Source organism: Strix aluco, chromosome 4, assembly GCF_031877795.1.
Source record: "Strix aluco isolate bStrAlu1 chromosome 4, bStrAlu1.hap1, whole genome shotgun sequence".
NCBI classification, from domain to species: Eukaryota; Metazoa; Chordata; class Aves; order Strigiformes; family Strigidae; genus Strix; species Strix aluco.
In genome coordinates this window covers 58,841,641-58,854,304 of record NC_133934.1, presented here as the reverse complement: position 1 = coordinate 58,854,304, position 12,664 = coordinate 58,841,641, and the positions used below count along the sequence as shown (strand labels likewise).

General features: G+C 38.6%; 1 protein-coding gene across 1 annotated transcript in view; it reads left to right on the top strand.

The window, feature by feature from the left end:
• The window catches only part of COL25A1 (collagen type XXV alpha 1 chain), a 323,220-nt gene that overhangs the window by 270,541 nt on the left and 40,015 nt on the right, over window positions 1-12,664 (top strand). Inside the window, exons 19-20 of the mRNA XM_074823252.1 lie at window positions 11,258-11,320; window positions 12,048-12,116. Coding sequence (XP_074679353.1) covers window positions 11,258-11,320; window positions 12,048-12,116 — 132 coding nt within the window. The remainder of the gene's footprint in view (window positions 1-11,257; window positions 11,321-12,047; window positions 12,117-12,664) is intronic.

Here is a 12,664-nt window from a genome sequence, read left to right as displayed (position 1 = left end):
AGTACAAAATGGAATAATTTGGTCAAATATTAATCCTTTAGGAGAACGCTAGCTTCTACTAAAAATCTAGGCCAGAGGGACACTAGTGATGGTTCAGTGAAGTGCAATTCTGCATTGAGGTGGCTAGATGCACCAGATGGTGACAAGCAAGTTAGCAAAACATGCACAGGAGAGAGCAAAGCAGACCTGGTCACATCAGGATTGACGGATGGGTGCTGTTTGATTCAAGGCATTTGTAAACTCTAATTAAGGAGTCTGTAGATAAAAAGCCTAGATTTTGCTCTCACAGAGACAATGTCTGTGGCATGGGAAGTGGTAGCAGAAACCAGAGTATGACTGGAGTTAGGAATGTGAACACTCATCAGCAAAGAAAAAGCAGTAGTTTAGCCCCTTTTGTCACCCTCTGTTTTAGCAAAGATTTATATATCACCATGTTAAATCATCTCATCAATTTCCAAGAACAACCTCAGTGATATCTTACAGGGAAACAAATTTCCAGTGAACTGATGTTGATTGCAAGCTACTTTGAAATAACAGTGACTAGGTGAAAAACTTGAGCATGGAGGAAATCCAATTGTGTGGACTTGCAATATGTTGGTGATATCATGGTGTTACCACACAAAATCAAAAGCAATCTTATTTGGAGCAGTGACTTTCCTTTTTTTTTTTTTCTCCTGACTGTTCCTTCTTGTTTATTACATTTTTTTCAGGGCTTCTGGGGCCTTCTTCCAACAGGACTTTATAAAACTCTATAAAACTTTATAAAACAAAGATATGTCTTTGCTATTTTATCTTAATAGTGATATGCAGTGGTGGCATAATGTAACAGATGTAGTACAAACCCCACGCAGTGTCATTATAACATCTAAGAATTTGTTACAACGTGTAAGAAGTTTCCATAAGAGAAGTTTTTTCTAACACTTAAATGGATTACAGAGTTCTTGTTCATTTGCATGCCAGCACAGTAGCTGTCAGCAGGGATTTTGCAGGATATTTCCAAACTTTGTGAGATGGACATCTGGCAACTCAAGCAAAACGCTAACAGGGTCATGTAGGAGAAAGTGATGGGGTTCAGTACAAGGCAGTGGCCATTTCATCTCTTTCCCAGTAGGAAAAACAAAATATTCCTGTGTTGCTGGTATTGTTTTGATACTGTTCTTGTTTTCTGCAGTATTGTTCTCTTCAGTTTCTGTTACATTACACAGGCATGCACATGCACACTCAAAAGTCTTCTACAAAATTTTCTGTTGAGGTCCCTTGCAGCTAAAAACCTGTAGGGTTGTCACTGCACCTTTAGATCTTTCTTCAGTCTTATATAATTGGAATTACAGAATGTTGTCCAAATTTGTATCTTCCTATGATGTTCTAGAAATTAACATACTCTGTTTGTTTTCTGGCTTTTGCCCTGAGTTATTGGTAAAACACATTTCCCAAGCAGGTTTGAAAGGTCAGCCCTAGGTGATGAGTGCATCTGAAATGCATTAATTCCTGTAGATGAATGGATATAGGTTAAACCTGTGTTCAGGTGGCCAAGTAGTCAAGGAATGGGGACAATACGTTTTCTGGAAATTAGATAGATAAATAGAAAAAGTTCATATCCATTTGATATACAGTAACTCAAATCACACAGGTGATTTTGAATGAACAAACTATTTTCTGAGGATCGTGTTTACAGAGTGTTATGTTCTAAACAGCTTTGGAATTGTTGGATGTTGATGGACTGATACACACAGGCATCTTCAACACAGATGAGAAGAGGCAAGAGAAGACTCCATGTTGCCTAATTTTGCAAGAATTTCCTTTAGTATCTTCTAGCACTTCCATGTAAACAAAAGATCAATATACAGGGATATTCTATGCGTAGGAAACTTTTGGATGTAGTTCTTCTGGTCTTAAATATTTACCCTTTGACTATTGTGTAAGGAATTGAAGTCTCCTTTAAATCTGTTAGTTGAACTGCAAATTTGCTTTCTTGTGAATGAATCTCTCCAGAGTGGCAGGCTGTATTATGACATGTTTTAGGTAACTGCGTGCGTAGATAACTCTTTTTACAAATGCTAAACCAGCCTGTGAAAACATAAATGCCACACCAGGCACGGGACCGTATCTTTCTAGCTACATCTAATCCTTCTTCTCATGGTTGAATAAGCTTCCGAGGCATCCAGTCCAGTATGCTTGATCATGTAGCTAAACTACTTAAAGGATTAATAAATACTAATCACTGGAAAAGTTTCAGCTTCTTATAATGCCATTTCAATTAATTAATCAATGTTCCCAGGAACCTGTTAGAGCTTGGTTGAATGTGATACATGGAGTCTGAATGAACAGCAACATTGGACTGACATGCAAGTATCATATCTGAATTCAGAGTATGCAGCAGGGTCTTTTATTACTTGCTTTTCTAGGCCCATTCACTATGCATATGCGGATGTTTTGGGAGTTCTTCCTGTTCTTTTTCGTTCTCTCCTCATTGTCAGTTGGTGCTATGGAGGAAACACAAGTGCAGTCAGTTATTTCCAAGACAGTGATGAAGCTGTCTGTGACATGCTGGAGAAACGTTTCTCAAGCACCTGTTGCTGTTTAGGAATGGCTGGAAACTTAATGAGCCCCTGAATGCGTTCCACTGTGTCACTTGGGAAGCAAGTAAGGCACCTAAATACAGAATATTAACTCATCGCTCCAATATCCCCCAACTGATGCCAAGCAGACACAGAGTACTTTCTATGAAACACAAACTTCATAGATCTGTTTTATCTCATAAGTTTCATGGGATGATACGTACGAAGCAGCACTCACTTACTGTAATGGAAATCATGCATACCCTTATTCATTGTAATGTCAGACATCTCTCAAATCCTTTCTGTTGCATTTTCTGGCATTTGGGCAGTGCAGTCCCCAGCTTCATCACTGCAGTGGGAGGCCTTCACAGAACAGAAGCCTCTTCCCAGTAGCAGCACTTTATGCAGGACCTGGCTTTTCTTCAGCATTTCTGGCATTTCTCCCTCTGTGTTTAAAACAAATACTGAAACAAAGCTTGTGAGTGCAACTAAGTTGTTACTCTATCATGTTTGAGAAAACTGCCATTGAATGATAGGGTATGAGAAAAGAAAGGCTGCTTAGGCCTTCTCCTTTTGGGAAGTAGGGAAAGTTTTCTGTGTTTTCAAATCCAGTGGAACTGACTGATTCAATAGACTTGCCAGTACACAGCATCTTCTATCTTTTTATACAGTTACTTTGGATTGACTTCCCTGGGACTGTGCCTGAGCAAGGTTTCAGAAGAACCTGGATAAGGATATGGAAATTTGAATCATGGGGTTTTTTTCTTTTTTTTTTTTTATGAAAGGAAAAGCAGTTCTAATTTTCACCTGTTCCATACTTAAATTTCTTTTTTTCTGTTCATACTCAGATCTTATCTCGTGACTTTCCTAATTCCATGTAAAGACTGAAAAACTTGCTGCTCCACAGTAGTTATTTTTTTAACTCTAGAAGAGTGGATACTCCTTTCATCCAGTGAGTTCTGTTAAAAAATGAAACTTTCAGAGAAAATGAGAAGCAGAATTTTCAAGCTGGATACATAGAAGTTAGTCTCCTGTTTAAACTCTTTTAGAAAGCAGCTGTTGTTGAAGCTCATGTGTTTAGGTGTTGCTCTTGTCATCTGGTAACAAAATTAAAGGAAATCTGAAGTAAATGGTAGTTCCAAGCATTTCATTTTGGAGTCAACACCATTCACCACCTATAGGAAAGTTCTTCAAATGCCCCATTTCCCCAAGGAGTTCTTAGGAAGGCTGAGCACATTTTCCTAATGCGTTTTTCCTCTTCCATATTTCCATTCTTCTTCCTGTTTTTCTTCCTTGTTGGTGACTGTTACCAGGAAACCTGCAGGGCCTATATCTCTCTCCTTCCATTTTTTTCCGGGACCCAGATATTCTTGCCCAGGCTTCATTTCATCTTTATCCTGTAGGTCACCGTACTCAGAACGCTTCTAACCTGAACTCAGGAGCTGGAAGGGACCAGCTGACCTTGTGACAGGCATTTCCGAATCCTGGATACAGAGATGTGTGGAACATGTTAATTGCAGCAACTGAAAATCGTGGGAATTCAGCTTCAAACCCTGCTTCACAGAAACTTAAGTTCCTCCCTGATATGCACTTGCCCTAGCTGATATATATATTTTGAAATATTCCTGGGTGGACTAATTTCCAGCCTTCCATCACTCACATACAAGGTTCTTAAGAGTTGAGTCATCTGCCTGAGCAGAGGAAAATGTCAGTGTAGTATAGGTCAAATACTGAGAAGTAGACTATGCAAGGATATATGATCTGGGTGAAAATGGGAACTGACCTGAAAAAACAGGACTTAATACCTGCATTTGGAGGGCTAGTTTTCAGAAGTAGCATTATGCATGGGTAGGTAAAACATAAAATTAAAAAAAAAATACACAAGTGTGCAATTAATTTTCAGTACTCAGTTTCCAAGGTAGAAGTATATATGCAAACAGGTATCTGTATGTATGTATTTGCATCTCTAGCTTTGTTCATTCTTAGCTGTCTCATTTCCATATGTTATGGCAGTAATCACTTGCATAGGGTAGACATGTAATTTCCCAGAACTGATTTTGAGAGTCAAGGCCAGAAAGTGAAATCATTATTAACACTGGATGGTATGCACGTCAGGAGTGTTTACTGGGGCATTCTTTGAGATATATGCAGTTATTAATCCGTCGGAAACTATATCCTCCAAATCATGAAAGCTCTCATTTTCTCTCCTGGAAAAGGCTAAAACATAAGTAACTGAAACACAGGATGTTGTTTCCTCTAAAGCTATTAGTAGTTGAAAGACTGTGCTTACAAGGATCTATTTCACAGCATCTGTTTTATAGCATAATTTAATTTTTCTATATAAAACAAAATTAAAAATCCAAATCCAAAATTCTAAAAACAGCTGAATAATCTGAGAGTCCAGTATTCTGCTGTATTCAGAAATCAAGTATTTTGTCATCCACAAAGAAGACTTGGCATCAGTAATCTCAAAGTATTTCTGTGCTTAGATATACAATTTTAGATGATCAGAAATGAGTGCATGCAATAAAGTCCTTTATCTTTCAGGGTAGCAATAAAAATTCCTTAGATTTGTCATCTGTTTTCTAAAGGAAACAATTTGGAGCTGGACTCTTCATAATTTAGCAGTTCAGTCATTACAAAGAATTAAAATGAGGTGCTCATTATAACAAGTGTTTTTATTCTAATCCTCAAAAGTAGGTGCCATGCTAACTTGAATTATAATTAGCCTTTAATTAAGAAGTCCTTGATATGACTAACGCATGCAGAATTCATCAGAATTATTACTGGTTCTGTTAGCACCCTTCCAAAGCAGCATACCTTCTAAGCAGACAGAACTTAAAAGCAATGAGAAAATTAGGCTCACTAAAAAACAATGGTTGTACAAAGCAGGGGTCATTGTGAAGCTTCAGGGTTTTAGCCAGATTGTAAAGTTTTACTTCTCTAACTCTGAATGAATCATAAAGGCTGAACGTGTATTTGTAAATTCTAAACCAGAATTGTTTTTCTAAGTTTAGATACTGATTAGGGAGTAAAGATATTGTTTCAAATGTGATGAGTGAGCCAGGCAACCTGTTTTGCCTGGCCATTTCTGGAGCCAGTTCTGAACTGTTATGAAAACCCTTAACAAAGACTTTATAAAACAGGGTTGGGTTTTTATAGCAGATTTCCTTTTACCTCTCTCATTTCCTTCTTATGAGCTGAATACTCGTAGTCCTCCCAAGAGCAAAGTTCCCATGGACATCAGGCTATTTATAAAGTCCCTTTCATGCCCTTCACAGTGAGAAAGTATAAGGTACCATCCTCTCTGACTTGCATAGTCTAAGGCCAGCTGAGTTCCAAGAAATTGCACTGAGCACCGCAGACACAGCAGGCCACGAGCAAGCATGGCTTCATCAATTGCCATGGATTGCTCTGTTCCACACTCCTGAGAATTCGGCCCTCAGTCCTCTCCAGTGTGGAAGAGTTGCAATATTTTGGTTAGATAGCAAACTTGGAAACAAAGTCTGAGGGCAGTAAATGGCAATTTCTGGAAAATCAGCACAGGTGCCAGTGAACCAAATCTAACTTATTGTAACATCATAGCTGTTTTCCAAATTGCTTTGCATCTGGTTTTTGGGGTTTTTTTTGCTAGCTCTTCTTCTATGTATTTCCACCTTTGCAGGATTCTTTCAGTGGAGTTAGGCAAGGAAAGGCCATTATACTGTTTTTGTTTTAAATATGCCTACGCATGAGTCAGGGTAACATTCAAGATAATCATATCTTGGTCTCTTGATGTGATTAAAAGGAGGACCCTTCCGTGTCAGTGCTTGTCAGAAAGGACACTTTGGGCTCTCCCAAGGTTTGTGACTTCTGAGGAGTTTGCAGGCTGCCCCATGCCAGACGCAGGGATTTTTGGAGAACCGTTAGACCTACAGGCAGGAGTTTGGAAGCTCCAAGCCTGCCTCCAAGTTGTGTGTTGGAGCATGTCAGGGTTCTCCTCCAGCACACACAGCTAGGTTTTCCATGTATGGAAACTTTGGGGTGGACCCATTACTAGAATTCTCCACATTTTGGATGCTTTGGCATGGTTTGCCAACCCAGAAGTGTGCACGCAAGAAGTCACCTTGTCACATTCAGACTTGCAAGGGAATGCCAGGAAAAGGTGCGTGTGTCCTGGCTCTGTGGCAGACCTGCCAGTCAGCCCTGGAGGCACAGAACTGCTATGGTCCCAGCACTGGGGCAGACACTGAATAAAATATTTCAGGACCAATGAACTATGTAATAAAGGTGAGAGTTTCACATTTAAATGTCTCTGGCTAGTTCTAGTGCATAGCACTAGATAAGGATTGAGATTACACCGTTCCTTGCAAATTCATGGTCTAAAGGTTGGTTTACTCTCATTTCTATAGCATAGAGAAAATAATGCAGTAGTCTGATGTAGGAGGAGAATAGAAGAGTTGATGGTTTGGGCACTTTTCTGCAGCACAGGTTTTCTTTTCGGGCAAACATTGATCTGGAGGGGAAAATGTGTGTTATATTCATTACAAGAATAATTATAGAAGGAAGAGCCTTCTGTGGGAAAACAGTGTATCCAACAACTGCTGTTATCTACCAGTTGCTTGTATCAGCCTAGAGCTGTGTATTTCAGGCACTGGAAGTGGACTAGGCCTGTCTGTGAGAACAAAGTTTCAAATAATTGTGTTGTGTGTCTCAGCTGTGCAATGAAGGCTAATTCTAACTGAACACAGTATTAGAATTACATTGTTAATGATTGTTTGCCAAATTAGTGGTGTTTAAAACAGCAATTAGCATTGCAAATGGGATTTCAACTGTTGTAGCTTTTTTAAGTGAAAGCCCAAGTTTTAGCCAATTACAGGTTCTATAAAAGTTAAAAGAAGGTGACAGCAAACAGTGTTTCTTAGTGTTAACCTCTAATATCAAAGCTGCCCTCTGCCTCAGCCCATAAAAGCTTTGATCATCATGAAAGCCAGTTATGAATATGTATAGATAATAATCCTCATAAAAATTTGACCATCCTCTGAAGTAAATTACAAGGTGGCTTTTTTACTATTGAATTCTGATAGAGCTCACATTATGCTAGTTGTGCAGCATGCCATTATAGGGCCCTTTTACGTTTCAGACATTTTATGGTAAGAGATGAGAATGAACAATAACAAGGTTTGTGAATAGTGGTATATCATTTGCTGTCTGACCCTCTAGTATTTCTACAGTTGACAAACATTTGAGGGTGAAAGTAAGCACTCATAGAGGTAGTCTCTTAAAATATTAAAATATCAAGCCATTAAAAATTATTCTTAAAAATGTAACAAATCATTCACAACCTGTTTTTTTTAATACCAAGTTGCCTGTGTTGTATGATGGATACAAGTTGCTCCAAGCCCTAACAGTAGATGAAGTTACAATGCTGAACTCCATCTTGTTGACTTCCTGTGCAATGTGGTGGTTTCTAAGCAGTGATTTCATAACTAGGTTAAACTAAAATATGGAGAGTCATCACTTGCTGATGGCTTTCTATACAGCTGCCAAGCAATATTTCAAATGGGGGCATTCCTTACTCTTCTTTCAAAGTGTAACTGTTTATCTCCTCTTACCAAATTTTGTGTTCCCTGCCCGTGCTTTAGCAGGTGAAGAAACTTGTGGTAGATTCTTACTAGATAAAACTTTGATTTTATTGTAAGAAGTTGTAGTGAGATGTTTAGAAAAGTATAAATCTTGGTTTCTCTGCTTCCTTGCATTCCTCTCAGCATTTCATGGTAGTTTTGAACAAATTCTGAGCTCATTTAAGCAAGAGGCTTAAGATCAGGAGATGCTTCAGTGAAGCCCAGAGCTACGATATCAAATCAAAGTGCAGTCCCGAGCAAGCCTCTATTTCTGCTTTCATGCAGCTATGTGCCAGATAAATCATAGATGTCATATAAACTAAAACCCTTAGTCACTGATTTCCTAACCATTCCTCCTCTATGACTCTGGCATGTGTTTGTGTGGACTAATCAGAATGGTCTCTGCTTTGCCTTTGCTTAACAGAGACACCAGTATGCCTTACTGAGAGGAAACGGTTTTCTTTACATTTCGCACATCATTGGCAGTGCTAATTTTAATAAATTCTCGTTTCTTTTTTTGCTATCTGGCGTAAAGGATAACATAAAGCAGGAAGCCAGCAATATTTTCAGAATATAATTGCAGGATACAGTAGGTACGAGGAATGGGCATTGCTTCTCATGTAAGTGTTTCTCTTCTCAATAACTGAGACAGAGATGCCAGAGACAAACATGATACAGTTGTTACCTTCACTGTCTTTGAGTGATGCAGAAGTATACACAATGAGCATTTTATTTAATTCCTTATGCTGTGGTTAAACTCAGGAGATTTGACACATTAGAGAGGACACAGTTTAGTTTCAAATCATCCAAACATGTTGTCTTTTTACTTAGAAGCTTAGTTCAGATGGCAAATCAGAGCTGTATTTTAATCTACTTAGCCTCACTAGCACTAAATAGAGGGAGAGTTGCATGTTTTTTTCATGTAGCCGGGTCTTAACTACTGCAGTTTTTTTCACGTGTGATAAGAATACACTGTTGGATCACCTTCAACTTGGCATCCACCATAACTGCCACGTCCTTCTCTGCAGAGCTGCTACTCAGCCAGTCAATTCCTAGTTTCTACTCACACACCGCTTCTTCCACTCTGCATTTAATAATGCTTTAAAGCTTGGTGTCATATAAGATTTGCATTCTACTTATGCTAATTAAGCCACCAGCTTCTTCCATTATTAATTCCACTAGCTATTGCAAAGCACCTTTTTCTTATCTCTTTAGAGATTTTAATGGAAGGTGGGACTTCTTTTTGGACTTTGGCCAGAAGTTTTCTTGTGATATGCAACTGGTATAGTCCTGAGCAAAGTGAGAGGATTTGACTCAAAGGTGTGCATCAACCTCTGAATGACACTTCTAAGCCTTACCAGGCTTAGACTGAATCATGTAGGCACTGCATGGTTTTTCCATCTGAAGTCATAATTAGCTGGCCAATAAATTAGCCTTGGTAAAGTCAGTATTAAAACAATCTGGGGCTATCGAGTACCTTCTCATTCTAATATAAAGTATTGAAGTTGCATTGTTCTTCATTTACTGACATTGAAGTGCTTCCATCTGCAATGACAACCTTTTGTTACTCTTGCTGGTGTGCACTAATGCAAGACATATAAACTGTAAGGTTATTTTCCTATGACAGCAAAAAGGTGTGCTTCTCTAACATGTTTGTCCTAGTTTATTCCTTTGTTATCATATGTTGAACCATGGCCAGCTGGAACTTCACATGAGAAAACTAATTATTTAGTTGTATTTTTTTGATAATCTAAACTGAGGTCACTGAGAGCTTGCTATGGCCCTTAATATAGACACAGGAAAGATTTCTCTGGTTATAGGTCTGCTAGAGACCTTCTTTGCATTGAACTGTTAATGATGGATTGCTCTTGAGAGTGCAGATGAATGTGCAAGAATACTTCCTAATTTGCTCCCCTCCTTGCAGCGTACCTGTATTTCTATGGAGTCAAAGAGGTGAAGAGAAATATTATCCAACTGTTTATATTCACTGTCTCTTATATGTTGTCAGTAATTCTATCAATACAGGATTATGACATGTCTGTCTTAGTTATTTGAAGAGGCATTTGATGGGTAATTCTTGGTCATTAAGTTCAGGGATATTGTTAAAAGGCTAATAAATAAATATTAATTGGGTTACACTACTGATTTTAAAGTTTACAATAGCTTATGGGTATATCTTCTTGATTCAAATTTATGTGAAAAAATGCAAGGTTAAATAGAAGGAAAGCTTGTTCAGGAGAGTTTGTGAAGGAAAACATATGGCTTATTAATCTTCCATTATCCCCCTTCAGGCATGGAGATAGGTAGTAAAATATGTCTTTACTCCTCTGCTTAATGCTATTTCTGCTGCAGCTCAGCTTGATTCCTGCTATTTGTCCATTATGTTTGTACAAATCAATGGTCAGGAAGTGAGCAGAACAGAGAGGGAGTGAGGAGAGTTGTGGCTCTTTCCCAGCTGTTCACAGCCAGAGAAGTTGTCCGGGTGCAGAGAACTGAAGTATTTTACTGTCAGAATGAAGAGAGAGAGTACCATGGTGCTGGGAGTCTCTGACTTAAAAGGAGATCACTTTTGATCTCCTTTTGGGGGATGATACAGCTAAGTACCTCCCTTGAAAACACATTGCAACAGTACCATCTGGCCTCTCCATTTGTCATTGCTTTGTCATACCCTGTCTGCCCATCTATTCACATGCTGCAATAGAAAACTACCTCATAACACATGACTGAAATGCACTGTCCCTTTTTAAATTTAGGAGTCCCTCAGAACTCCCCTCCTGCCTTCAGACTTGCTTTGATACTAGTTTGGTATATTATGTTATAGTCCAGGTTGCATATTAACAGTCCTTAACCTCATAAAAACCATGTTTGACACCTTCTGCTTCATTTGCATTTCATGTGCTGTGTAATGGCTTGCTACAAGAATTTATGCTGATGAAAGTTACCCATGATGAAAAGTATGTCTATATAACTGTTGCGTCACAGCTGGAGAGCTGTAAGCAATACAGGGAAAATACTATGCAAAAGAAACTTGTGTTACTGTAATTACATACTGCTAAATAAATAATCTAACATTCCTCTCATATTGTATTTTTAAAGGGTGAACCAGGTTTCATTGGTCCGCAAGGAGAACCTGGGTTGCCAGGGCTACCGGGAACAAAGGTAAGGGTAATTGGCCAACAGTGGTGCAAAGCCGGAGATCCAATGTCAAATTCAACTTCCTCAGCACATAACAGAGACTGAGACTGTACTAATGGAGGAAGATGTGGGAAGTCATAGTTCATGGACCAGTGTTATGATACCTGTGTCTTTGTATTGATGACCCCAAACAATGTGAAGGCAGATGTTATATCCATTCATAACTTTAGCTCATCTATTGCCTTTGTTCATGTTAGCATCCCAAAACTCATTTGTTCAAGAGGCAGAATATGCATGACTGAAGAAACTATATTTTCATAAATGTTTTTTTAGAAAAAAAGCTTGAAAGTGTGTGCAGGAATTAGAAATTTGATACTAAACACCAGACTCTGAAAATACAGATCAACTAAACCTGTATTTTTTTTCTTTCTTCCTATGGGGTTGTTTTTAGTCACTGTATGACAAAGTTAGAATATTATGAATCCTACAGTCTCACAGCTTGGGAATCTTTATTCCAGTCCTTTCAGAATAGGGAAAAAAATACCCTACAAATCCCATTTCCATTTTGAAGCCTTCTTTTGCCTTCAAGAAGACTGTATTTACTCAGGGGAGAATTCCCCAACCCATTACAAGTCACAGATTAACATGAAAATGTTTTCTTCTGATGGTTTAGTTTCTTTGGTCATGCTGAGTTGGTGGTGTGCTGAAGACTGTCCAGTATTTTGTGATACATGTGTATATGTTGCAATAGGGTGACAGAGGAGAGGCAGGCCCTATTGGGAAGGGTGAGCGAGGTGAACCTGGAGTTCCTGGACCAAAGGTCAGTCTGATTTTACATTAGAAATGTTTTGTTAGTTTTACACCTATGAACACATCTTTTCCTGCTGAAAAATAGAACAAAAACTTGGTGACTGAGCTTTTAAATGATAATGCTGTCAAATACTCCAGTCCAGAAGACAATGGTCATTTTGTGTGCATAGCTGTGGAACTTCCAGTCTGAACAGACTCTTATTTGGTCTACAAAGTAAAGACACTACCTACATAAACTGTCGTGGAGTTGGCCTAATTCATTCCAGCTAAAGTCCTGACCTCTGGGTCCCAAACTTTCAGCATCGAAGTTTGAACTCTTTGAGCAGTGTAGCTATTGAATGCAGAGAAAATCCATTTTGCATGCTGTTTTCTAACTGTGTAAGAAAGAGATCGTTCTAACTACATTTTAGCATTGTCTTAATATTTTCCACTGTATCAATACCATCAAGTTTTCCTTTCCTAATACATCTTGAAAATAATAAGGCAGGTTCAGTGCTCCTGACCTGTTGGGAAAAGAAGTTGTAGTAATACTTTATTTTAGTCTCCTTATTTTAGGAT